At 36.6% G+C, this 27,788-nt stretch overlaps 2 protein-coding genes and 1 non-coding gene across 3 annotated transcripts in view; 2 read left to right on the top strand and 1 right to left on the bottom strand.

Moving 5' to 3' along the window:
* The window catches only part of LOC146133404 (uncharacterized), a 280,938-nt gene extending 268,352 nt beyond the window's left edge, over positions 1 to 12,586 (top strand). The window contains exon 5 of the transcript XR_014501654.1: positions 12,491 to 12,586. The gene's annotated coding sequence lies outside the window, so the exon portion shown is untranslated. The remainder of the gene's footprint in view (positions 1 to 12,490) is intronic.
* LOC146133403 (serine/threonine-protein phosphatase 4 regulatory subunit 4-like) lies at positions 370 to 27,073 on the bottom strand. Its single transcript, XM_083396672.1, has 22 exons — positions 26,873 to 27,073; positions 26,582 to 26,655; positions 25,221 to 25,342; positions 23,519 to 23,647; positions 21,914 to 22,094; positions 20,641 to 20,748; positions 16,693 to 16,814; positions 15,870 to 15,992; positions 15,175 to 15,407; positions 14,083 to 14,202; positions 13,127 to 13,285; positions 11,442 to 11,630; positions 9,933 to 10,038; positions 8,276 to 8,450; positions 7,320 to 7,479; positions 6,574 to 6,680; positions 5,343 to 5,479; positions 4,379 to 4,477; positions 3,297 to 3,573; positions 3,056 to 3,120; positions 2,155 to 2,248; positions 370 to 1,507 (listed from the first exon to the last, which is right to left on the bottom strand). Exons 1-22 carry the CDS (start codon positions 26,957 to 26,959, stop codon positions 1,429 to 1,431), a joined length of 2,946 nt encoding a protein of 981 aa, XP_083252798.1. The 5' UTR covers positions 26,960 to 27,073; the 3' UTR covers positions 370 to 1,428.
* Trnar-ccu (transfer RNA arginine (anticodon CCU)) lies at positions 9,726 to 9,798 on the top strand. The gene has a single exon. It is a non-coding gene; the product is annotated as a tRNA-Arg (tRNA).
* Positions 27,074 to 27,788: the final 715 nt, after the last annotated feature.

The raw sequence follows: 27,788 nt of genomic DNA, 5'->3' as shown, positions 1-27,788 counted from the left end.
ACCGCAATGTACAAATAAATTTGTTACCGGATAGGCACCGATATCACCCTAGTATCGGACGATTACCGATACTACAACTCGACATCGGGCATCCGATCCGACATTATCGGACATTGCTACTTGTGATGCTTGAGGTTTGATGAGAAGGTTTTGTGAAAAATCAGGACGGAACAAGATGAAGGCATCGGATGAAAGGGTTTAACCGAGGGGTTCTTAAACTGGGGTCCATGGACCCCTTGGGGTACGTGAACTAGTTTTAGGCGGTCCATGGGACCGAAAGAACTAGTGTATATATAAGAAGAAATCGAATTTTTAAAGATTGAAAATTAATTGAAAGGCTAGTGTATAATTGTATAAATGTATATATAAGAAGAAATCAAATTTTTTAAGAAAAAGAGTTTAATTAAAAATAAAACATTTTTCCACTGAAATGTATATTCACTTTTACATTTTTCGGACCGGAAACAGCAGATTTCTAAAGTTCATTTGTATTGTGACGTAAATTTATAACGTCATCTCTAAAACTTTCTTCCCTAACGTAGTCCAAAAAATCTTTAGGGTTCCGCGATCAAGGAGTTCAAGAACCCCTGGTTAAACCGATAGCACTCCTGAACGAAGAACTTTGAGCACATTTTAAATTCGCAACGGATAGTCGTTCGCAAGGGCGGAGCGTCAGTGACGAAACAGATAAATAAGCGAGGAAAAAAGGGGGCAAATATGACGTCACAAACGCTCAAAAAACGAGCCATGAAGTTTGCATTGGCGAAGGAGAAGCAGAAAAACGGTGGGACGAATAAAACGTGTTGAGCACATCACAAATGGAAAATTGGTGGGAACAGTAAAGTCCTTAATAATAGGCTCAAATTAATACTAAAATAATTTTTATTATAAGTTCATGAAGAGTAATCGACTGTCACCTCAGTGATATCGGTGAATTGGCACGAATGAAAAGAATAGAAGTCAGATGGTCAGTTTAACATTGTTTTTCCCTACTTTTTATTTGGGCTTTTGTGAACGTTGAAACGTACCTGAATTGGCACGGACAAGACTTTGCACTGAAGTTATTTATCGACCAGCTTTTTTCACTGTGTCTAGCAAAACAAAAGACGAAACATGGAGAGAAAAAACTTCGCTGAGAGACTGAGAGCGTTATTTACAAAAAAACATCTGGACGTATCGCACGTGGTATGCGCCCGTATAAAAAAGGGTAAAAAAACGAAAGCGCTGGCTGGCGAACTCGGGCTGTGTCGTCCGATTAACCTGAGACGAGTTACATTCGTAGCGTCACCTGGCGGCACCGAGCGGCACGTGTGTAAAGCGCTAGGTGGGGCCAGAGCACTAAATCCACGGTAATGGCTGCAACGGGCGCAGGGCAAGGGTAAAAAGTGTCAATTTCTGCGGTGAGCGGTTTGCCACATCGGTGTTTCCTTATCTTTTGTCTTTCTTCGTCTTGCCTGTTGTAGCTGCGGAAGATTGTGGACTGCCGTGTAACGAGCCTTTTCTTCGTCTGTGAAAAAACGTTAAACAGGTACAAGATTTCGCTGTTCAAGCAGATGTAAGCAAAAATAATCTAAATAATTTCACATTAGAGCAAACATTTAAACTTGTGTTATGTCTATGATAAACAAGACGTTATTCTTTCCACCATATATTTGTGTTTACCCAGTCCGAATATACACGTGATATATGGCGCGAAACAATGTGTTACAATGTTTTGTGTTACTTTAGATCAGAGGTCAGCAAACTATGGGCCGCAGATCCATTTTTAATGGGCCGCGTGACTGATAACCGTACATTTATTGTACTAAATTTCAAAAATTAGTGTGTGTGGCGTAACTTTGTGACGTCATTCTACAAATTTGGATGACCTAACAAAAATCCTGGATTTTCCCCTGATGTCGTAGTGTTTTATGTAATTGGCCTTTAATAGCTCTGGAAAGACTATTTTGGGCCGCGAAAAAAAAGTTTGCTGACCGCTGCTTAAGACGTTTGAACATATAACCGACTGATTTTTTCGTCTTTCTTGCTATAAGTTTTACAAAACAAATAAAGTTGAATGGACTGCTTATATAACATACAGAACGAGTAATTAATTATAGCGTGTTTAACATCAGGAAAAAAGGTAAAAAACAAGGTACTTTAAAAGAAGCTTACATCGTTGTATTTAATCCGGTTTTCGTCCCTCTACCGCCGCTACCAGTGGAGGAAACACTTCCGGTACTGTTCTTCCGGGTTCGGGGCTCGACACCTAGTGGCAGAAAGTCAAATGAATAATGGTTTCGGGGAGTAAAGTCAGTTTAAGCAAGCAAAAAGTAAAACCAATAACTATGGTTAAGAACACAAGAGTTTAAAATTATCAGCTTATTTCAATCGTTTAAGTGACCTTGGTCCCAGACTTGGACAACTAGATTTGTTTAGGCTTTTTAAAATTAGATTAGAATTATCATTAATTCTTAAAAAAAGAATATTAACTAGAATTACAATTAAATATTCACAATCAATTTCATTTAAATCGTGGATTATTGTAATTCTAATTAGAATGTGAATGGTTTATAATTTTTATGCTTTTTAGCATCGCATAATATGCTTCTCAGACTGTAAAAATCACCTGCAAATCGTTACAACCAAGGTAGTTTTAATTAAAATTCTTTGTTTCGACTGAGAGACTAAAAATGCCGTTGGACAAAGTAAATTTTTTTTGTAAAATCCGAATTAGATTAGAACTAGAATTAGAGCACATAAGCAATTCACAAATTACACTAGAATTTAAATTAGTCGCATTTTGCTTTAATTCATTGAAAGTCAGATTGAAACACACAATTCTCTCTAATGACGTCGATATAATTAAAAAACGCGTTCAAATGTTTATTTGCATTTTAAATAATTTCCAAAACAATCCCCCTGAAATTATCTTTAGTTGGTCACTAGAAAAATTTGATCTACAGGAATTTTTCTAGTGATCAACTAAAGATAAATTCGTGTAGATCAAACGGGGGCCAAGGGGGTCACATTGAACATAATAGCGAGATAGTAAAATAAACACATTTGTTTTTACCCGATGGATCGAACGAAGAGTTTTTGAGCGATAGGTCTGTCGTCTTCCGTCGTTCACTTCGCCTTCTAAAAAGTTAAGCACAACATATCTTTAAGCCAGGTTTGTCACGGACTGATTCTATAGACGCCGAGAAATTTCATTTAACATCTAACTTCCAGAAAATTAACTAGACAAATTAGTAAACTCATTTTCAAAAAAACAAACAGAAATTCCAACAAAAAAATAGTTCAACAATACAAACCTCGGGTTAGAGGAAGTTGTCACGCTCGCTTGCGCGTTAGGGGCTCCACCTCCTAGCCCCATGGATCCCATAAAGGCGGAACCGGGGGCCGACGGGGAATTCCGGGACTGTCCCAGGGATGGGTATTGGGGTCCCTTGTGCCCCAGGGCGCTGGACGGTCCCTGTGAGGCGGGGTTGGACGCCCCGGACAGGTATGCGTGTGAGAAGTGATTGACGATGGGTCTCGGTGGGTGAGGGTTGGCTGGGGCCATGTTGTACAGCACGGAGAGACCCCCACCTGTGGGTGAACAAATGGGGGATTTATATAAACTGTTGCCACCAGGCATAGTAATATGCATTTAAAACTGCTTCTCTGGTAATCGGTATTCTTAAATCTTAACCAACGATTTCGGCTACCTGTGAAAACCAGAGCGGGTTTGGATTAAACGGGGGATTCCTTTGTAGCATTATGGTTTGACACTAGACGTTGAATGAATTACAAAGTCAAACGCCAAGTTCGTGGCGTTTTTCAAATATTTCAAAAAAAGATATATTCGAAATGTTAACAAAATACTTCCAACCTTTGTGTGGGCTTTGGTACTCATAGGGTTAATTATTCGTGGCGGGGTGAGTTTTAAGGTTTATATAATTCATGTCTGATATTAGAGACTTTACCCACCTAGATGTAACTATTAGTGTGCTTCGAAAATCAAACCATAACAGTGGTTGTTAACCGGAGGTAATTAGCACCAAAGGTGTAATTTAATTTTTTTTAGGGGGGAAGAAGGCGATTATATCCCTTCTATTTATGTTGCACTTAAATTGTTTAACCCTGTAAAAGGATAAAATCTAGTGTTGATTGTTTGAGAAAGGGAACTTTACGGGAAAATTACTTTTTAGAATCACAATTCAGTTTTGCTGCATTATGGAAATAAATGTTTAGCCTATGTGATGAGTGGAATCATATTACATTGAATAAATGTTGTCATCGGACGGGGGCAGAAACAAGACAATTCCCACGTGAATATGACGTCATAATATGGTCGTCCTCACGCCACGACATATTTCGACGTGACGTCACACAGTGAGTAATCTATATGTACCGCTTGTACTGTTGAGAAGGCCGTCTTTTCCCTGGACGAACGAAGAGTTTGAGACTGATTGAAAGGTTTTTGATCGATCCTTGTCTTTGCTGCCGTTTACTAAAAGAAAAAGAAGCAGGTTTATTTTGGTAGTTTGGAAAGCACGTGTGGAAGATGGGGCGACATTATTTCGATTTTTTATGTTATAATAATTTTAGTTAATTTGTTTCAAGAAAAGCTACTTGTTGTAGAAAGAGTTAAAACAATTTTGATTTATGTTTATAAAGAATTTCAGTTTATTTTTTTTAAGGAAAGCTACTTGTGTTAGAAAGGGTTAAAACTATTTCGATCTATTATGGGTCTGAAGGTTTTTAATTTATTATTTGTTAAGAATTGGTAAAAATGGTAAAAAAAGCCATGAGTGCTATGCGCTTTTTTCTTTTGTTTCAATGCTACACGAAAAAAATTAATAAAATAATAACGTATTTGTAGCCAAAAGTAAGTGAATACGATTATTTGATTAGCTACTCAGCAATGTATCTCATCCTTTTTTCGCAGCGACCGAAATACCAAGTGTTAGTACAATAGAGAAGCTTTGGCGATCCAGTTATGTGTCGCCCGACAAATAAGGGTTCCGACAAATGCAGCAATCATTTACCACGTCCAGTTAAAATCGATGAGGTTACAATGTCAAAATATCACAACCTATGCACGGGAGTTATTTATAACACAACAGTCAATTAAATGGCGTATTTGCGAATTGTTTAACTATATAAAAGCATACTAAGCAGCTTATGTACTGGACAAGGCGCCTAAACTGTTCGAGTCCTTTCTATAACAGAAAAGCTTGCAGACATATTTAACTATTGATAACTTCCATGATGGTGATAATACAATTTTTCCAAAGTACCTCAAAAAGATACACTAGCATACTAAACAAAAAAAATTGGGCCTGAGTCCCGATAAAAGTATTCTTCTTCTGCACCTTTTAAACTGGACGCTGTGGTGCTGGATTGGAATGAGGACGATGTGTTTCTCTTCTTCAGCTTCTTCTCCGACCTGGATGCCATCGCTTTGCCCATCGATGACGAAGAATGGCTGCTTCCGTGACTTTTCAGCGATCTACGGTTACAAAGATTATGACTGAGTTTCACCTGGTGGCCATTTTCCACCATTTCGCATCTATTCCTCGGCGCAACTGGACGTCTTACCACCAGCTCTACACTATACACGTTAATACTATGCCTGGTAAATTTTAATTTTATAAACAGACTAAGCCATCATGTGTAAGAAGTCCTATTATGAAGAGGTAAACTGTTAATATAGTTTAGGGGGGACATGTTTATTTAAAGTATACAAAGTTTTAAATATGTACAACTTTTTTTTGTTTGGAAAAGCATGGCTAAGTGAAACAAAACGACTGGACTTAATGAAAACAAAAAAAATCAAAGACAAAAAAAAAATAGAAAATAAATAAACGAAGAATAAACGTTATTTTAACCCTTCTAGTACACCGAAAGCCATCGCAGACTCACCGAATCTGTCGATCAATGATTCAAGTAGGACAGGCTAGAAAAACAACTAGTCTGCAGTGTGGTTTGAAATCACGACCTCTGGTCATACCGGGACCGTCGCTCTACCAACTGAGCTACACAGGCTCAAAAAGGAGCGAATCGAGAAACAACCACACGCCAATGCTTGCCACATCGTTAGTACGGTATGACCGGAGGTCGTGAGTTCGAACCTTACTGCAGGTTATCTTTTTCTAGCCTTCCCTGCTTGCATTATTAATCGACAGATTCGGCGAGTCTGCAATGTCTTTCGGTGTACTAATGATGCGTAAGCCGCAATCGTTGGTCAAAAAGCAGCTTTAGAAGGGCTAGATCAGTGCTTCTTAAACTTTTTTAGTTTTGTTCACCCCTAGCATTTATTTCCAGATTTCATTCACCCTTGACTCATGATATGATAAAACTATCTCCTTTATGTATAACAGCACAAAATGACTTAGTTTGTTTCTATTTTTGTTAAGATCAACTCAAGCTAAGTTTTACCATTGCAAATTTTGTTTTTGCAAATTCTCACCTGTTTACGGAACATGTTGAACACCACAGTGGTTAACACACATATGTGTGTGCAATGGTGCATGTTTGATTTAACACTTCTATTTAGAATACGAAACATCGGATATTCCTGGAGGAAACAAATTAATTTATTACCTCGCGTCTTCATCTCTTCCCTTCTCCTCCTTGGCGACGAGCAACCTTTCTTCCTCTTCTTTCCTCTGATCCTGGAGGTCAGCATCCAGGAGGAGATGTTGCGTGAGCTGGAGGAGCAAACGACTTTTAGTTACCGTTCGACAAAGGTTGGATTACTTGGTAAGACTCAAATATTTAGGCAAGGTAAAACTTAAATATTTAGTCAGACTGACAACAATTGCGTTTCACCTTTTATAAGTAATGCTGGAATTACTTCTCAGTCACGTTAATGAATATGATACAAGTTCGTATTAAAACGTCTTAAACAAGATAATGTCGATCTGCTCGACCTTTTTGACTTTAGAATTTATTATCGAGCTACATTACAGATCCGTGCATTAGCCAATAAATCGCGCTGTCGTATCGTCGCGGTGCAATTATCAAAAAGGATGACACCCTCACAAACAATTTTTTTTTAATTTTAACCTAAATCTGAATTTTCAAATTGACGTAGCACGGTCAATACTGAACCAAACGTGCTCAGATTTGGTTTGTGGGTTTTTTAGACGAAACCTAACAATTTTAGGGAGTTCGAACTGAAATTCATTGAACAGCCCTAATGTGAGGCCCACTTACACGCAAACTCTAAAAAGGGTTTTACCAAAAACATTTGGTCTGTCGGGGGTTTGCGTGCAAGCAGGGGAAACACAGGGCAAAAAAATAGGAGGCTGTGAGGTTACTTTAAAATGCGCAAACTCTCGACCTACCGACTCCATTGAGACTTCAGTCCTGTCCAGCTCGAGTATTGCGGCCCTGATAGCTGCCGACACGTCCCTGTCCTTTTCGCTTGAAAGGAGGCGACGAACGTTGCTCTCAAGTTGCCCGTGCAAAGCCCGGTCCCTGGGAAGCTTCAGCAGAGATTTCATGCTGCAAAAAAGGCGGTTAGATTTGTATTTTTGCAAACGGGGGGTTCGGTATGCTTCTAGGCGACAATACAGTTTTAGGTGCATAATAGGAGGATAGTTAAAAAAAGAAATAAGGTTGATGTTCTTAAATGCAGGTATTCTCTAATGGGGTTTCGAGAACCCCTTTGAAAAAACGTGGAATACTTTTTTCCATAATAGTAACTGAACTGTAAATGCATATTTACAAAAACTGAAATAATTTTTTTTAAAAAGAAAATCAATTTAAAATAATAATAGTTTGCCGGCTTCTCCTTAAATGCGTTTCGATTCAATTTCAGTTCATATTTGCCCATGACTTCGACGGAAAACAGAAGTTTCTTATCTAGGAAAACTGTTTGTCGACCCTGGTCAACGCGAATCAAAAATGTTTTGGTTTTTACATTAAATAAGCTTTAAGATAAAGGTTGATTCCTTTTATTGAGAAACATTGTCGTCATTGAATAGAAAACTAGCATGCCCAGTTTGTTACAAAATATTTAAACTTAATCATTATAAACGCTTTTAAAGCTGTACCAACCGAGTACCTATGCATTGTTTATGGCCAATCGATATAGTTAAAATAGGCGTTCACTCTATTTTAAAAAAAAATAATATTTTGGTCATTACACGGATAAAAACAATTCCAGTCACAAAAATGAAACGCTGGTGAAATTAATTAAAAAACAGGCGAAACCGCAGTTTAACTTTCAAAGTCTATAACAGCACTTGTATTAATTTACAGAAACCAAAAAACGCGTTAAAATACGTCCTATAGGTACCTCGGCAGAATCTTGCAGAGACACAGTCGCACGTTCGGGACCGGGTCGTTGAACAAACCCAGCACGTGTTCGAAAAAGTTCTCCTTAAAGAAGGTTCTCGAAAACAGCGCCATCATGTGGCGACAAGCCTCGAAGAAAAGAAGTCGTCTTCTGAAGTTGCGCGCGTAGCAGAGATCTGCGCGCAAGATTAGAGGTAAATTTCAGTTGTTTTTTTATTAAGTGAAAGTGCACCTTCTCTAGTCTATTCTACTTTATCGGCTTATTTAAATAAGTCAAACCAGCGGTTCTCACTTCTCAATCTGTTTTATCGTGGCACAGGAACTTGCTTCGAGAGATTTTCAAGAATGGCGCAGAAATTTAGCCTTAAAAATAATCCTAGTAGTATTGCATCCAGCCAGGACTTGACTTATAATCAAACCATCTGTTAGCTAACACATATAATAATATATTCTTTAACTATCAACCTGTCGTGCATTAAAAGTGTTTGTCAAGTTATAAATGTATTTGATAAATGGAGGTGTTCCGCGCATTTTTATTTTTATCTCAGCAGTGCGCAGATTGTTAAAAGTTTAACGACCAATGGGTTAAACCAGGGTTTCTCAACCGTGGCCCTCGGCCCCCCTGGGGGGCAACGGAGCGGTGATTGGGGGGCCACCGGCATAATTCTCAACCTAGGTCATGGTATTACAAAAGTTCTTCCGTTTATATCGAGTAATTGAAAACGATATAATTTATTAATTTTACCGCAGAAAATTTGGATTAATGCAGACTATTACTGTGGCGAAACAATCACTATGCGGCGTTGGCGTTTTTTCCGGCGACTAATTACTGGCCGATAACCTTCGCCTAAATCCTTAGGAAGGGCGTTAAGTTGCGAAACAAGAATTCCATTGTAAAACGAGAAGTAAATCAAGTGAAAAACAGGTTAAGTACAATGCTAGGCATTTTTATCAGCAGGGGGGCCACGAGAGTTAAGAGCCTATCAAAGGGGGCCACGAAGCACAAAAGGTTGAGAACCACTGGGTTAAACCATATAAAGGCTGAAACTTCTGTTTATTTCGTTATACCTTTACAATTTTGCGGCGTCTAACGTTCGAGGTGTCACTCTCAAAATTGAACTAGTGTTTCTCAACCTATGGGTCGGAACCTGAAATTGGATCGCCGTTTAATTTGGTTTGGTCGCTGACTGTTCACCAGATCAAACTGGTTAAGATTGATTCTAAGCGAGATTGTTTATAAATAAAGCACATATTATTTCGGAAAACCCAGTGAGTATAATAATTATGACTCTTCAATCGAAATTTTTGTCGGTGAAATAGGTATACTCTGCTTATTTGCATTACAAACTCAACATGGCGTTAAAGTATCTTCTGTGAACGAAAGTGTCCATACTTAGTTGCCATAACGGAAAAATTGAGGAAATTAAACTTTGGCTAATATAAAGAACCAAGCTCCTGTGGCCTAATGGATAAGGCGTCGGTCTCCTAAACCGAAGATTGCGGGTTCGAGTCCCGCCAGGGGTATCTGTTTAGTATTCCGTTTGTCACCTACTAAAGGCTTTGAAGGGATTTTTATGGCGGCCTTTTTGTTTCAATTCTCCAGCTTCAATGGCTTTCTTGCTGTGGTCCCTTCTATTGTTTTTTTTACTATTACTCACCTTGTATGAGTCTTTCGCACATCTCGCGTCGCAGCGTCTGCTTGTTATTGTGACGTATGAATACGCAAACTGTGCTTGCAGCAGCCTCCCTCACCGGTAGGTAGCGCTGTTGAATAAAAAAAATGCATCTTCTCAAAATGTGCTTTACTACGGACACGAAACACCTTTAAAAGGAAATTTTAAAACATTACAAATAAATTTGTTTTTTGGATAAACACTGCACTTTAAAAATATCTTGTTCTTTAGAGAGTTAGGCAAATTACATTTATCGACAGCACAGGTAAGGTAAACAGTTTTATGTTCACAGAAATCAAGCTAATTCGCTAAAAATCATATTTCCATATGGGTCATCGATTTACAGATGCACACACTGCCATTTATGGCGTCAGTCTCAAATACCGACATAAACTAACTAATAGCTGAAGAAATTATTATTATTAAACACAAACTAAGCTCCTGTGGCCTAATGGATAAGGCGTCGGTCTCCTAAACCGAAGATTTTGGTTTCGAGTCCCACCAAGAGTAGGAACACACAGATCAGATTGAAAACCTTTTTTTAACAATCAGTCCAGCCAGACGTAAGTTCTTTTTTTTAATTTTTTGTGTTGTTTGTAATTTTGACATAAAAAGCGCATATTAATGTTTAAACATTGTATAGTCACTTTTTTCAACACCCTTAAATGCATACATAATGATTTCGCCGCCCAATGACGGTCTGGAATTAGGTGGATTTAATTTATATTCACAACACGTGGCCAGCAATCTTTAAGATATAAATGTGTACAAGTATGGGATAGTATACCGCATACAATTGCAACCAAAAGTGTGTTTGTTTTTAAACGTGAATTGAAACTTACATACCTGGACAACTACTGAACGTCATATGTAAATTGCTAAACCAGCATCCAGTTGTTGTTGTTTTTATTTTGTTTTACCTGACACCACATGGTCCGTTGTTTTTGCTCCATAGAGTGTTTTGCCTTTGTTTTATCTCAAATCTCCGTTTGATTGCAACCGCGTTCCATTTGACTAGTTACTCAATTACTGTCGACTGTTCGCCGTCGGGCGATATTTAACGCATGGTTATTTCGGTAATTTCACAACGCCTCGTTTAAACTGATGTTTTTTTTTATATTTATTGCTATGTGCGTAGCTGTGATTAATTTACTTAGTTTTTTGCAAAAGTCGTTATTGTGTTGATATGATTATTTCCTCGCAACTTTGTTTTCTTCGCTAAATCAAACTTATATATTGCTAAAATAGAAAGGGTCGGTCTCTTTGTATAACACTTGTGGTTCAAGGCTGATCCTTCCCCAAATCCGGTAACGTTATTTACTTTTCTGTTTGCATGTGAATTGTATTAAGCGTGGATGGGGACAAAAATAAAACTTGAAACTTGAAACTATATCATTTAAATTTGCTGTTAAATTATATAAGCGTGCATCCTTGTATCGTTGCTTCTGTCAATACTCAAATATGCATACTAAAAAAAAAAGTTTGAACACTCACGTTGGTTGTGAGAAGCTTGAATACGACCGGCACAAACTTGTAGTAGATCTGGTCGGAGGTGAGAACGTCCGGTAGGCGGCGCAAGTGGGTCACCAGCGTCTCTAGAGGGCGCCATGTGCTCGGCCACTGCTGCTCCAGCCGCGAGATGGCGGCAAGGAGCGCCCCGATCAATTCGGTGACACCGTTCGACTGCGAAGATTTATCAAATCGTTATAATCAAAGTATTATAAATTCAATTGAGTTACAACATCGTCTTCTGTCCTTGTTGTTTTATTCTTTTTTTCGGTTTAGTGTTTTATCGCTTTTATCTTTGCTTGAGTTTTTACATTATTATTTTAAGTAAAAGTAAGGTATTACCCAAATGTTTGTAAAAGCTAAATGTCGATTTCGTTAGATATTGTGTCTTTTTAGGAAATGTTGATTTTATAAGATATTATGCACTTTTATCAAAATAATCAAACCACCCGTTTTTTGTTCCAAATCGATCAAAAATAGATTGTAATTTATTGCAACGCACGTTTAACGAAAAATGTAATGGCATTTGGCCCCGTGAACAAAAAAGGATATTACAATGCCACTCGAATCGTGGTCTGCGTTCCGGTGCTTGTATACAAGCAGTTGACTGCTTCAACAAATGCAGAAATACCTTTTTTGGCGGTGGCAATGCGGCATTTCGTTTGTAACTATTTGTATTACGGCTTTTAAAAACAAGCATTTATAATTTTGTATGATGTAATTAAAAATGTTCCCAAATCCGCCTACATTTTAAAATATGTTAAATACGGAAAAAGCGATTGGTGGAAAATGCGCCGCCAGTAAACTATAACAAAGTTTAACTAGGACTTGGAGAGTAACCAGTGCCTTTCAACCCGTGGGATGGTACGCACTTGTGCGGATGAAACAAATTGTAATGCGGATGACAAACGTTGTACGGATGAAAATGGTGCATATATAATTATTTTTCATTCTGTGTAATACAGTAATCAAAGGTGGCGCGCTCACTTATGCATACATTTACAGCAATATAGTCTCTCAGTGGTTTAGTGCAGTGAAAGACACACACAAACATATGTGTTTAATAACATCTGTGATCAAGCCCCTCGGAAGTTGCTTTATGACCAACGATTACGGCTTCCGTATCAATAGTACACCGAAAAGCCATCGCAGTTTAGTGCAGCTTTCTATTTTATATCGGTAAAGGCTCACGGTTTTAATACACAAACCCTTTCATTGTGATTTCACAAACAGGGAAAACTAAAGGTTGCAAACTTACTGTTCCTGTTTCGTGCGGATGAAAATTTTTCGAAATAAAAAAGTTTGAACGGTTCTTTCAAAGGTTGAAAAGAACTGATATAGCCGATCCGGTGATAAAATTTATGTTATCCCGTCTCTAAGCAAAATTGACTTATTCGAGGTAGAAAACGGCATTTTATAGCGATAATACTAATTACAAAATAAGCGTTGTTTTTTTTAAGACACTATCAAATCAACACCAGGCGTCGGTCTTCTAAACCGAAGATGGCGGGTTCGAGTCCCACCAAGATTAAAATATAAATTTTACAGCAACATCATTTTTTTCCAACATTCAAAAACAGCCAAGGACGGTAAAAACTCAAATAAATTACAAAACGTTGTAATTAAATCCTTCGTTTGTCCAAAAACCCATTCTTCCAAAAGCAAAGCACCTGATTGTCGATGAGGTTGCCCCTGACAACCACCGCGGTCAGTGTGTCGGGAAGGCGCTTGAGACACGCCTCCAGCACCGCGGACACGCCCCTTTCTCGCAGCAGTGCGACCAGGTGTGGGTGGACCAAGTAGGCGTTCGCCTCCAAGGTTTGAGCAACCTATGGTAGACGGAATTGACAGTAAATAAACGCGAAGGAAAATAAATAATTTGGTTGGTGTTTCTATGTTATTAGGCAAGTTTGAATTGTAAAGATTGTCATGATTTCCAACAAACGTGCTTTATTTGGTTCAAGTATATTCAGAGTGGGCAAAACTATTTATTCTTTGACATCATGAAGCATAGCTAGGCGATCAATATTTTTACTACACTATTGCCTTTTAACATTGTCACCCGTTTTTCTAATAAGATAAATATATACAGCTAAAACTTATAAAGCATAAATGTTTGGTACAGTTTGTGCTTAAGGATCTTATTTTCAATGGACAATTCATCGCCCAGAAAGACGTTTTCATGCGAGGGGAACAAAAATGGAAGGCAATAATTCCTAAAAAAAAATATTTGTTTAGGTAAACACCTGGTATTTTGCAGTGGAACATTTACAAAGCTGAATTATTAGGTTCAAAAATTGGACAAATTGAAAGGCAGACAGGATTTGGTTGGTAGTTTTCGGTATATTTAAGTTTATCAGAGATCACTGAATATAAAGTTAGCTCCACCAGGCAACATATCAGTAAAGAAATCGCTCTTCTGGTGTAAACAAAGTATAAACCGACGTTTCGGCAGCAGATACCAGCTTGAGCTGCCTTTATCAGGGTTAATAATTAAATTAAAAGTATAAAATAAAAAGACTATAGATTAAAATTAATAAATCTAGACGTCGCTGAAGTATGTGATAAGCTGTGACGCGCGGAGTAATCCGATGAGTAAAGAGAGCGGCAACTTTACGCATCTTACCTCGTGTATTCCTGAAGCGAAGTGTTTCCTCACTGTTGGATCGGGGTCGCTGCACAGAAGGGACCCCACCTCAAGTAACTCACCCTCGAAGGGGTCGGGACCGCAGAAAAGGGTCATAGCCTGGAATAGGGGAAACAATCAGCCGTTATCTTGAGCCGTGATATGCTGGGATATTGGACGTAGGCAAACTCTATTGCTATGACGTTCATTGTTTTATTTATTAGCCGAACTGTATGCATATATTTCTAAACTGTGTGCTGCAACCTAGCGTTCCGCAAAAACACACATTGGTCCTTTTTTAAGATAGAAGAAAGTCATCTTTTGTGGACTTATTCCGGCCACAACCGAAGTTTGGTATTGTAATAATTGTGAGTTCCACTCAAAATATTTGGTACTCAAACACCGCAAATAGGATTGTAATTGCTAACTCCAGTCAAGTCAAAGTAAACATTTGACAGGAGTAGAGGTAATAGCCTCATAAGAAATCGACATAACAGACGTTCGATTATAGTTGGCTAATGTGATAGGTTGTAGTATAAAAAGGTAGTTATCGATTTGCAATCACTGGAGCTAAATCGGCGGCTTAGCAAACCGGTAATTAGTTTTAAGGCGGGATATTTGTTGCGTATCTGTAACATTGACAACTGTTCGGAACAAAACTATTCGATTATTCTCAAAAACTTGATTCCTTTCAAACAGAGTTTTCCTAGATTTATTCAGGCATGGCGAACCATGATTGCCTTATTGGCGAACCATGAGTGCCTTATTACAAATATTTGGTGATAACATAATTCTTTTAAAACATCTAGTTATATTTCGTTATTTTAAAAATAAAAGTGGGTCACTTTGTGACCCGCGGGTCAGGGGTTCTCCTTCCCTGAGATATATAAATAAAACGCGATTTTATGCACATAATTCTAGGTGTTTTGTTAACTGACCGCATAACTTATAAAATTATCGTACGCTAACTTTTGACCGTGGAACATCTATTGTGAATAAGAAAGCAATACAACAACAACAAAACACTATTGATAAACGAATAGTAATCTTACAAACCAAAAGTAAAAATCATCCAAATGAAGCAATACTTACCGGAAAATTGTAGGCGCAAAGTCGACGACACTCCACGTATTCCTCGACCTTCTCGGCGCTCGGAGGGTTGGGTGAGGGTGGGGGCTGGGGTGAGGGGGGTTGAGGTAGATTGGGGGGCGCCAGCAGCTCGCTGAGGCCTTCTGAGGGGGCGGATTCGGGAGCGGGACGCCCCATCATGCAGAGACGCCGGTAGGTCATGAGCAACCAGGAACGTTGCTCGTTGTTGTAGTTTTCTGTCGCGAGAAAATAGATTTGATTTTCTCCTTCTTTAGTTAAGTATCGTTTAAGTTCTATATACGGTTTGCTTTTATGGGAACGAGACTAACTACATCTTTGAATGCTAAAGGGTAGCGAATGTGACACTATAGGTTCTTGCTGCACAATACTTCATAAATGATTTCTACACCCCATATTTCGTGTTTCGGGGCCACAAATATTGATGCTGCGGGCCAGCTCACTGGTCTGATTTTGAACTATTCCTTTATAAAATACGACCAACAGAACAAATTTAAATCGCTAAATAATTAAATACATCAGTACTAAACGCATTACTTAATTAGCATTCATCTATTTAACTTATTCATTAATGCCAGTGATTTTCAACCTTTTTTGGCGGTGACCCAATTACTAAGCGTTGGTACAAAACGAAGCAAACCAAACCAATTAATTTCGAATTGAGAGCGAAGCACACTCACTGGACATATTGCAGCAATACTTTCCAAAGTCCCTGGCCACACTGAGTAGTGTGTGGTCTTCCAGTTGGATCGCCTGCTCACAAAACTTGCACACCAAGGGAACCACGCTGCGGACCAAGCAATCTGCAAGGAAATGCGCGCCGTTTTACGGCAATGGTATTGGCTGAAATATTTTTAAAGTATAAGTTTGTCCTAACTGGTATTCCAGCCAAGAGAGCAATTTCAAATTGCAGCAAATTACACAGCGAATGGTGGGAAAATCACCGATTCACTATAGGACATGTATGAGCTATTTAGACTGCCAAGTCACCACATTAAAGACAACATTGAGTTTGAAACATATTGGAAGTATATACAATTTAAAAATTATATTTTTCAGCGCCATTCTTTTGTTTTTTTGTGCATGGATTATAGACTTAAAACGGTTATATGATGAGGGTGTGTAATTTTTAAAGTATTAACTTGGCGTTTTAGGTCGTATTTTTAAAATCGTTTGAATGTTATATTGGATCACTTAACGGTCAAAAAAACAGCGTCAGTCTTCCTAGTTGTTTAATTTTATTGGACGCTAGAACTACTTCTCGTGTTGTGTAACCGTTAAATAATGGAATTTCATAAACTATAACTTATAAGCGGTAATACAAATCTGTTTGGATAAACATGGGCTAACAAACAAATAGTTTGAGGACCAATGCATTAAACACGGCCGGTACACCTAAAATAAGATGTATTTTTACAAGTCAAGTGCAAAACTTAGGTTCTGAAGCGGTTATTTTATTGCTAAGTAAATCAAACAGAGGCGCCTGGCCAATATACGGCTTACCATCGTCGAGGAGGTTTGTCATGTTGAGTAGAGCCTCCAGCGCCGCCTCACGCACTTGACTCTCTTCGTCACCTGCCAACTCGACAACTTCGTCCAACACAAGTCGTCTCGTCTCCTCCATACTGCAACAGCAAAAGCGCTTTCTTTTCAAAAAATCGAAACCATTTTGGAAGAGTGGAAATTTTCAAGGAATTTTTTCGATTTTTTTTTTGACATAATTTGTAACAATAAGTGTGGTGAATTTAACCCTCCCTCTAAATCTAACTCAATGGTTCTTAAACTTTTTTACCGGAGAACCCTAAAACAGATTGGCTAGCGTGGACCAGTGTAGATAAGGGATTTAATAGACAACGTCATAAATTGATGGTACAATACAAACAGATTTCAAAAATCTGCTGTTTCCGGTCCGAAAAAAAAACGGAAAGCGCATTGGAGTCTAAATATACATTCAGTGCAAAAACGTTTTATTTTTAATTCAACACTTTTCTTTGAAAACATAATTACTCAAATAAAAACTAATATTTCAATTAGGGCTTTATGGACCCCCGAAAACCAGTTCACGTACCCCCAAGGGGTCCATGGAACCCAGTTTAAAAGCCCATGCTCTAAACAAACTCGAAAAATATACATTTTGGGGGGCTAAACCGACTGTTTACAGTAAAATGTTTAAAGTGATAAAATTGCGATACTGATATTTTAAGTGTAATGATTTGTTTGATAAAATGCTGACGTAGAATACCCTCAACAAATATTAATATTTTGATGTGTGATTGAATTTGTTGAACAACAGTTAATTCTATTTAAATATAGCAATTTTCCTTAGTGTCAACAGGAAAAAAAAAGTCACTCGGCGTATTTCTTAACCGTTAAAAAATTATCTTTATGTTCAAGATAATAGACTACCGCTTTAAAATAAAAGCATTTTTGGTTAACTTAAAAAAAAACAACACTAAGAACGCGCAAGAGCGAAAATACACGTACATTGCCGTACAAAAGAGTTAACACATATAGGCACACTTTGAGTGGCTAAACGCGCTATGGAATTCCCCGACCTATACAGTGTTTATCTACCGCACCAAAGCACGAGGTTGGCCGAGCGAATCAACTGCGGTGTCCCGCTTCTATAGACGCCTGTGTATTTAAGCGGGTGACGGCGAGCGGCTCTCGATAGCCGAGTGGAGCGTTCGCGCCTCAAGCTTGAGTGTTTACCGTCGCAGCTTCGCCTGAATATTGGATTTTGGGCTCCTAATATTGTGGCCGGCGTGCAGAAATAAAATTGTGCGTCTCGACTGATACATGGGGCAACCAAAATTTTTTCATGAAGGGACGGATTACTATAGGGCCTGGCCATCGCGGGTGACATACCTGTAAAAATTGACAATCGCGGGTCAGTTAACAAATTTTGTGTCTAACTTCATTACGTGGATTTTATAGTTATACGAAGGAAATATAAAGAACTATGCAACAAAAAATGTAGTAACCTCTATGTCTAGTAAATAGTGGTTTAATTTAAAATGTCATCAAAAAATAATTAAAACTGCATCCGACAACAGTTTAACTGTACTTCATTTTCATGAAGAAAATATGCCGCGGGCTGGTAGAATTATTTCTACGGGACGTGGTTTGATTGCCCCTGGACTAATACTTGATTTGGCTTTAATACTGTAGCCAAAACACGAGATCCTAACTTTTACCGCGTGTACGTATCGACATAAACAATGTACCCATGCGTTTTTTACGTAACAAAATGTAGCCCAAACGTACAGGTCTTTGATTTTTGGCGTATACACGTCACGCCTAAGACATTGCAATGAATCTTGACACCATATAATTTTTATCCCTAATAAAGTTGCCCGAACAAAGGGTTATATTTTTAGCGAAGCGTGCTATGCGATTTGGGTATATGACTCGTAACGACAAATATATATTCCGTCTAGTGTTTTCTGTGACATCGTGACACGACCACCGAAAGGTAATATGCATTTTGGTTTTAATCGCCCAATGCTAGTTAAAAGTGCATTCCCCAGAAAAGTCGTAAGGCCAGTTTGGACTTGAACTCAACTGATTTCAAGCCATGCGTTCGGCTAACAGTATTGGGCAGGTAAAGCTCCACTTAAGAGTCCATAGAGACAGGGCCCCCTTAGATCTTTGAGTGTTCGCGATCGCACTTGGACGGGCCCGGGGGAGTTTATTTGTATACTTGCGGGCGTGCGTTTATTCTGTTGGGTGGATTTTAAGTCGGGGCACTTGAGTTTGGTTCAGACTTGGCGTTGGACTGTTTAACACGAAACCTTGGGTTGAGAGTGCCAGCGAATGGCCCACCATAGAAGTAGACGAATAATGGCATTTAATCAGAGGCGGGTCCAGGAGGCCTTGGGCCATATCCACCCCTTCAAACTGTGTTTTTAGCCATATTTTGCTATGAAAATACTAACAAAAAATCGCGAATTTTACGCATACCATGCCATGCTACGCCTTGTGAACTAAAAAAACTTTATATATCTTTTTGGGGGTAAACTAAACTATCAATGCGTTTATTTTTTTTAAAGTTTTGACATCTCTTTGCGTTCGCTCGAGATAAACAAATGTTTTGCAGAATAATTGTTTTGTGGCGTCATAGTACTTCATGGCCCACAAACAAAAATCCTGGATCCGCCAGAATAAACTTTTTAGGCTGAAGTTTCGACAGTAAACAAATTAAAAAAAGTCCACAATTTCAAGTTAATCTGATGCGATAATGGCATCCAACAGATTATAGAAACGCTACGACAGTGGGCTATTTTCTTTCGTTTTTTGCGAGTGAAATTCTACCAGATAAAAATTGAAAATCTCGAAAAATTAACAACTTTAAGCTCGTTTGAACAAAGCAAACCGTTAGAAGCTTTTACAAAGCCGGCACGGGCTAAGCTGATGCGATTATTGCATTTCTTCAGTTTACACAAAAGCTTTGTCAATGGCTTGAGCAGGTGATGAAATAAATCGATCAAATATTTTCTGATGCGAACGAAAGGTACTTTTTTGTTCGCACCAGGAAAGCATACAAGTTGATAAAAGCCGGAGTTTTATATCGGACACCGATCTTTTAGTGAGGTTCTTAGAAAAGAGATCGATCAGGTGATAAGAAAGATTATAGAAAGCTATCGATAAGTTCCTTGTAAATCACAGGTGTTGACTTGATAAAATCATAAGCCGTCGCTTTCAAAGTACTGACTAGAATTTTTATTTAACATCCTACTTAATATAAAATTGGTCTTTTAATCTTCTTAGCATGCTTTTTGAATTTTAACATCAACAAAAAATGCAGCAATGACGACGAATTCCTCGCCAAACTTCAGTGCGTTCGTCAAGGATTCACTGTGACATTGCAATGAATCTTGTAACCAAAGACCTAGTTCAACTTTCTTTCACAGCATGCTTTTTTTTTTCTTAGCATGCTTTTTGAATTTTAACATCAACAAAACTTATAGCAGCTGTCATACGGATAACGCACGAAAAGGGATATTTAATGTACGAAGGTGGCGATAAAAACGAGGATTTTCCTTATAGTAAGCCGGATAGTAAGCCGAAACGTTGGTAGAAAATAATATATATTGCCAGAGGGACCTGTTTTAAATATACTATGCCTGGTAGAAACAGCAAATTTTTTGAGGATTTTCCTTCTTAAAAAATGCGATAAATGTTTATTTTTCCTATAGTTAAATTATCCCCAGTCAATCCAACACTATGTTAACATTTTTTTTTGTTTTACTTCGGTAATGAACTTGCTGTTAACGAATCTGCCAGACTTTAATTTCAAAAATATTGGGACATCTTATTTCATACCTTTCTAATTTTAACCCCGTAAAGCTATAAATTTTGCAAAATTAAACGCTAAAATACAAAGTATATATGGTAAGAACATGTCTATTCAAATGTAATATTACAACTTTATAATTTTATTTTATTTACCCGAGAGCGGCGGCGACAGTGTGGAGGTGTTTGCACATACAAGCCCTTACGTTGTGCTCCACGTCTTGACATAACTGTTTCACCGTGTGCAATATGTCCTTTTTAACGCTGCAAAATACATTGAAAGCGTTTCAACAGCGACAGGTAAAATTAAACGGAAAGATTGGATTTTTTTAAACTTGGATGTTTTTAAGGTTACATCGTAAATATTTTTAGATATATTTAGGGTATTTTCAGGGCATTTTCAAGAATTGGTTGGCAATGGTCAATGCAACCTAATTCAACTACTTATCATGCAACATATTGGTACAGAAATATTTTATTTCCTTAAGTGTTGGGATAAAATTTCTGCAAATTAATATGATAAGAAAACATATTCATGTGTCTTAATAAACAAAATGATGTGCAATTTTTAGTATCATAACTAATATCCTCAAATATAAACACGATAAACGAAGATTTTATAAAAAATTTACGAAATTGTACCAGCCTAAAATGCTTCTAAATTAAAGTTGAGTTAAAATTAAATACGAAATCCTTAGATATTTTGGTCTTTTGGGTAAAACAACGTCTGACAGCAATTTATTGTGATAAATAAAGTATTAGTCGACGCAGTTTGGTCATCTGAGAAAAACTTATGTTATTCGTTAAAGCAGTGTTTTCCAAATTTTCTGGACCACGGACCACTATTTGTGAATCTGTTATTTCGCGGACCGCAATACAAAGCAAAAAATAACACAAAAAAATGACAGAATCAATGGGACGGATGCGCTTGCTTCTTTCTGCATAAATCATTAGTTCTTGAGTTATTTGTGAAAGGCAAACTCGTATGTCAGAGTCCACGGAATAGTTGGACCTGTACTTTTCACGAATGGCGATAAGAATATATTATTACGTCATAGACGAGGAATACTAAATTTTTTCGTAAACAACTTTTTGACTACAACGAAGGCGCAACAAGTAATATTTACGATACTGGATAGCAAAAGATTTCGAAAGCATTAGGTTGTGAATAACTGCGGCGCTTATCTTTGAAAGGGTACGTACTGCACAACGTTTATGTGAGACTTTTAATTTCTTGTTATATCGCCACAGACCACCTGTGCAGTCGTCACCAATGGTCCGCGGACAACATTTTGGGGAACCCTGCATTAAGGCAACTAGCAACCATCGTTATTTTCCATTCATTGATACATTATTTGGTATTTAAAAACTTCTCTGGCATCAGTAAAGCGATATCATCAAATCAGAGAAAGCGATATTTTAAACTTACACGTGAGTGTCGAACTTTGAACAAACTGCACCGAGAATAGAACAACATGACAAGCGGGACGAAGTGGTTTGTGACAGTTGGCCTTTTGCTATGGCCAGTCCCAGGACCTCTCTTCGCACTGTTTCTCTGGGCATATGAGCAATTACGCTGATGAGTGCGTCAAGCCACGCTTCCGATGCAACTGAAAATAATAATTCAAAAATATAAATCTAATCAAAAAATTAAAACAAAAAAAACATCTTAACAGGGGATTCAGGAAATGAATTTTTTATTGTTTATTTTAACATCTATTTTCTTCAAACACTGTGAAATGTTGATAACACTGTTTATTTAGACGTTATAAACTTTTTTATAATTATTTAAAAAATAAAACAAAAAAGACAGTACATAAGTCGGTAAGTTTTGCAAATATATCAAGAAACATTACTACTTAAAAAATAAAACAAAAATGTCATTACAAAAATAATAAGATGTATTGCTTTTATTAGTAGTAAATATATGTGTCGAGTGACAAATATGCTTTAAATTTTAAGATTAAAGAGTGGGCATTCATGAGCACTTGAAACTACTTCAATATCAACTGGTGCATAACAAACTTCAATGGTTTTCATTACACCTAAATGATGAATATTCATTAAATGTCAAGAAATCAATCATGTGCCGTACTCAAAAAATTCAAATCCATGTCTTGAAAATTGAAAAAGTTTTCAAATGTATACGCAACAATGAATTTGCATTGTTCAGGATAAATTAACACGTTAGAGGTTGGACAATTGCTAAATGTCTATTGCATGGTTTCTTAACTGGGGTGTAGTGGCTAACAACAGTACCCACACAGTGCTCATAAGGTTGGCAATGAACATAGGCATAGGGTCTACACCAGGGCGGTTCAAGGCTGACATCTTAGGCAGCCCTGGGCCAAATCCGGCCAGCGGTTTACTTTTTATAAAACTTGTTGTAATAGAAGTAAGACTTACGTTTTGTTATTAATTTTGGAATACTTTATTGAATGAGTTACTCATGCAAGGCATCCTTACTCATCCCTACTCTTGCCAGCTTGTAACAACTAAAATGTTTATAGCTATCTTTAAATCATACTCTATTATGTGTATTTTAAATTCCCATTTTAATTTGGCATGCCAAGACATTTTTTGTCTCTTATCATGCGAGCCTTTGTCAAAAATAATTAGCCACCCATCTTGGGCCACAATATCATTTGAGTAATGCTCGAGGGTCATGCCAATAGGTTACAATTTTTTTAATGATAAAATGTTTAATATTGTTTTAATTTAACTTTGTTAGCTTTTTTTTGTTTTTGATTTTTTTAGGTAGGTTGTAAGCAAACACCATACAAAACCTCTATTAGGATATGCAAATAAATAGAGTTTCAACTTTGGACCACTCTGGCTACTACAATTTCACATTGAATAAATTAAATGAAAATTCTATAACTTTTAGATTTGCTTACAATCTATTACGGCATAAAAAATAAGTTTGAAATAAACCTTTTTTTACTGTCCCTGGAGCCAAGATGTTATTATTATCTCTTGTAGGTCTTGCAAAAGCAGGCACATAACTAGTAGCAACAATATGAAAATGACGTACCTGGGTCTTTGGTGTTGACATTTGTAACGATGGTGCGTAGAAAGTGTTGTGTGTAGACTGGAACTGGAAGAAGTTCATCTTTGGCTATTGTGATGAAAACTTCTGTGGCCGCAATTTGGGCATCTAGACCTGTGTGAAAAAAATGGCAAGTTATTTATTTAAGTAAAGCAAAGAATTAAAATTTATTTAAGTAAAGCAAAGAATTAAGAAAAAAACACTTTGGTTCACTACCAATATCTCAATAAATTAATAACACTAACAAAATTTACCCAAGGAACATTTTCTTGGTAATATTTATATTATATTTGTTTGGATTTTCACATCTGTAGTATTTTTTAATAAAAACTGTTGATATGAAAGTGTATAACTTCAAGTTTACTAAACTTTTATGGGATAGTATCACAAGTGCTGCAAGTGTATGTGCCACAAAAGTCAAACAGGGACATTTGGATTCTTTTAAATAGAAATAAAAACTTAATGACTGAAGAATGTTTGGTTGTAGAGGCCAATATGACATAGTTTCATTTTTTTGTACACACTGTACGGTAGATTAAAATGGTTGGAGGTTTTACTCATTAAAGAAATCCCGAAAGCCAGAGAGAAGTAACCAATTTTCGGCAGCAAATTCTAAAACATGTTGACAATAAATAGTTTCATTGCATTTTAGCTTGCAAGCAGAATCGTTGCTATTTGTCTAGTTCTTGAGCAAGTCTGTTTTATGTGAAAATGCCCAAATAACAATGAAATTCATCTGGTAAAGAAAATAAAATATAGTTCTAGCAATGTGAGAATAGGGGGGTGTTTTTACTACAGGCACTCATACAGCAAAGTACACATACACGGAAACATCAGGCCGATAAATTCTGAAACTTATATTGAAACGTGAGACAAATAAACATTGAGGTTAAAACGCATCAGCTTGGCCAAAACACAAAAATTGTAAACACAGTTGTTCTTATTGTGAAAAAGCATTTTGACACTGTAAAGCCTGGTCTTGGTCTCAGGTGCCTGACCACAACACTCACAATGTCAACAATGACTCGAAGTCACTGTCCTCCCATTCGAACAAAGGAAAGAAAGTCTCACAAAAACCGAGAGCCACTGACAAAGCCAAGGCCTGACCTTCACATGGGACTATGTGAGTGTGGACAATGGCAAGCCACACTGATGCCAGACAAATATTAAATTTGAGGATAAACGCCGACTGAAAACACAGTCATATTCAATGGGTGCGATCAGATGGGTTGAAAGCAAGACACTTAAAAGTCACTTAAATATGCAATCAATCATATGCTTTTCACTCTTGGGAAATGTAAATCGCTAAGAGCTTTAACTACTGTTTTACTTCAAATTTTTAAATTAAAAAAATTGTATGATATAATTAGAACAGTAGATGAGATTAAAACTTGCTAAGTTTCTTAAAAATGACGCTATTTATTTGCTTACTACCAATAAAAAATATGTACGAAAAAGATAAGTTCAGCTTCCACTACTATTTGTCACAAATTTTAAATTAGGAAAATTATAAGTTAACTAAAACAATTACTAAAACAAAAAGCTAACAAACAATAAAAAAATGGTTAGTCACATCAGTATTACTTTGTTTGAGTCACAAATAGTTTAATCGATAAATTTACGAATTAAGTTTATTTTGCTGTCTTATTAATAACAAAATAAAATAACAAGATTGTATTGTATATACCTGCAGTGTGAAGTAGCTCCTTGAGTTTTGGAATTACTCTTCGGACACACTCGTTCTGCCAGCTTTTTAGAAGCTTCGGCAGATGGCGGATTACGCTGATACATTGCACTTCTTGGCCAGAACTAAAAATACGCTGGGGTTTATTTTGTGTTTTTTCAAAGAGTCCTGGCTTAAAAGACATAAAACCCAAAAATCAAAAAATAATTTGAAATAGTGGTATATTTGTATTGTTAAGGTTACAATATTACTTATTATATTTCAGTATTAATAATTTTTTGTATATAAGTACTGTAACAAAATGCTAGAATTCACTATTTTGCAATCCAATTTCTTTTTTACATTTAAGAAGATATAAACTTTAAAAACTGGAAAGAATGTGCATATTTTTGTCTTGTGTGTTCTGTGGTTGTTTATAATGACTTTAGCTTAGTATCCAACAGTGTTTTCTTTAAAAAAAATAGCCATTGTATGGTAAAGGCACAAGCCTTTACGTACAGCACTTAGACAAAAATCACTTGTCAGTGCATCAATAGGAAGTAGGTCAATTGCCATTGATCATCAAGCCTTAGTTGTTTGTAGTGTGACGGCAGGACAGAACTTCAACCTGCTCAATAATTGCTAAGTGACTTCCAAACGGAGTGTAAGAATATACACAACACAGACGGTTGTAGATCTGTTGAAGGCGCCCAAGAAAAAAAGGGAAAGGTAGCCTAGCGAAAGGGTGTCGGTCACACTAAACCATTGTTGGCAGCACTCTGGCCCTTTTGTCTTGGATGACTAACTGAGTCTCCTCTGTTGAGATTGCTTGAAAAGCATAACAGTCCGTGACATATCACAAGCCAGTGGTGCTTACACGACCACACAATCAAAAGTGCGGTTTTCGAGCAGATTTTTTCTCACAATTGACATGTATGTAAACAAAACAAACTCCGCAAAAATTTCCCACACAAAACACCTTTGTTTGCTTGGTCAAGCAAATGGTTAATATTGTCAAATTAATACTGTTTTAGTAAGTAAAAATTATACTGCTCTGTCATATGTTTAACTTATACCCACCAATGTTTGGTATGATTTATCATGCAAAACAAAACATATAATCTGCTTTTACTGAGACTAACTTTAAGTGGTGAAAGAAAATAGCCAAATAATTTGATAAATTGGGTTTGTTTGCTTTTCATACCTTAATCATAAACCTAAATAGCAAATAAATATTTGTTTATGTTGTGTGATATTACAAAAAACAATATAAACAGCCAATTTTTTTGATATGTTATTATAAAATTATTTCTATGAACAAAAATACATCTACAAACCAAAAAAAATAAAGAAATCTATATTAACTTTTTCATAATAAAACCAACCTTAAAAGAAAGACAGAGCGGTCGATGTCATTTAGTGTCTCATCAACAGTCAATCGGTCTAACTCTTCTTGTGTCTAAAACATAATCATATATATATATATATATATAGTACATATTGTATCAATAATTTTTTTATCTTAAACTTCCTTGGTATTTTTAGAATCAGTTCTTGAAAAGCAAATGACCATAAAACAATAAGACTTACAATAAACTGAGTATTATTAGATATTCAAGACTATAATAATCCAACAGTACTGTTTTTTAAATAAATTTGCCGAGACTAAAATTTACCTTAAGACTAGTTCGAACATCCTTTTCAATATTAAAATCCTGAATGTCCTCTTCAAGGGTTGCAATTTCGCTGTTGAAGTCAATCATAATTGAGGTTTTAAGGCATGGACGGAATTACAATTAAAACAGATGGATTGTCAGCACAGCAAATTTAACCCTGATGTCATTATCTCCAGACAACAACTTGTCATTTTGGATACATAATCTGTTTAACTCATTATCTTCCTGCAAAGATCCAAAAATTACATGTAATACATAAACAATAAAGAGCCACTTGCTAAATGACTACAGACTACGGTAACTAAAAAAAATAAAATAAAACATAATTGAAAAAAACACTAGATACTAGTGTGTTACTACAATATGTTGCAGTAGTATTTCACTAGTTAACATCAATATTCTATGTAGTTAAAATTGTATAGGTTTCTTCGATTAAGGTACATATATAAATAAAATAACGTTCAATAAACTAATCCACTAATTATTCAATTTATGTATGCTGTTTTTCAGATTCTCTTTTGGTCAGAAAATATTTTTTTGTTTGTAGGACATCACATCATAACATCTTTCATTAGAATTTTGATATACAATGTTTCCCATTTTTTTCTCGAAACACAACATTTTTTGGCAACTATATTGACATGTATGAGTATTTTATCCTGGTTATACAGTCAAATTCTGACGAAGCAAGTGACAATAACATAAACATGTATCTGGTATAAATATATTTCAAGAGGCTTAAATATATATTATTATATATTATTTTAAAAGTTTACAAGCTGTTTATATGAAATAAGGTAAACAAAATCTAAATGTTATCCTTTGCCATTAATTTTTTCAGAGTTTGTGAAGAATTTAAAATGTTTTAAAATAAATCTTAATTAAATGTGCATTGTAACTATGCAATTATTACTTT

The sequence above is a fragment of the Ascidiella aspersa genome, chromosome 9 (assembly GCF_963924565.1).
Source record: "Ascidiella aspersa chromosome 9, kaAscAspe10.2, whole genome shotgun sequence".
NCBI lineage: Eukaryota > Metazoa > Chordata > Ascidiacea > Phlebobranchia > Ascidiidae > Ascidiella > Ascidiella aspersa.
The sequence above is the reverse complement of the archived record's forward strand: the minus strand, read 5'-3'. Positions and strand labels throughout refer to the sequence as shown.

Excerpts from the sequence above, each read along its gene's own strand:
- LOC146133403 (XM_083396672.1), bottom strand. The coding sequence starts at position 26,959 with ATGATTGACTTCAACAGCGAAATTGCAACCCTTGAAGAGGACATTCAG. Across the intron at positions 15,993-16,692 it reads GACAAACCTCCTCGACGATG|ATTGCTTGGTCCGCAGCGTG; the intron begins GTAAGCCGTATA and ends ATTTCCTTGCAG. Across the intron at positions 7,480-8,275 it reads CTCTGCAAGATTCTGCCGAG|CATGAAATCTCTGCTGAAGC; the intron begins GTACCTATAGGA and ends CCTTTTTTGCAG.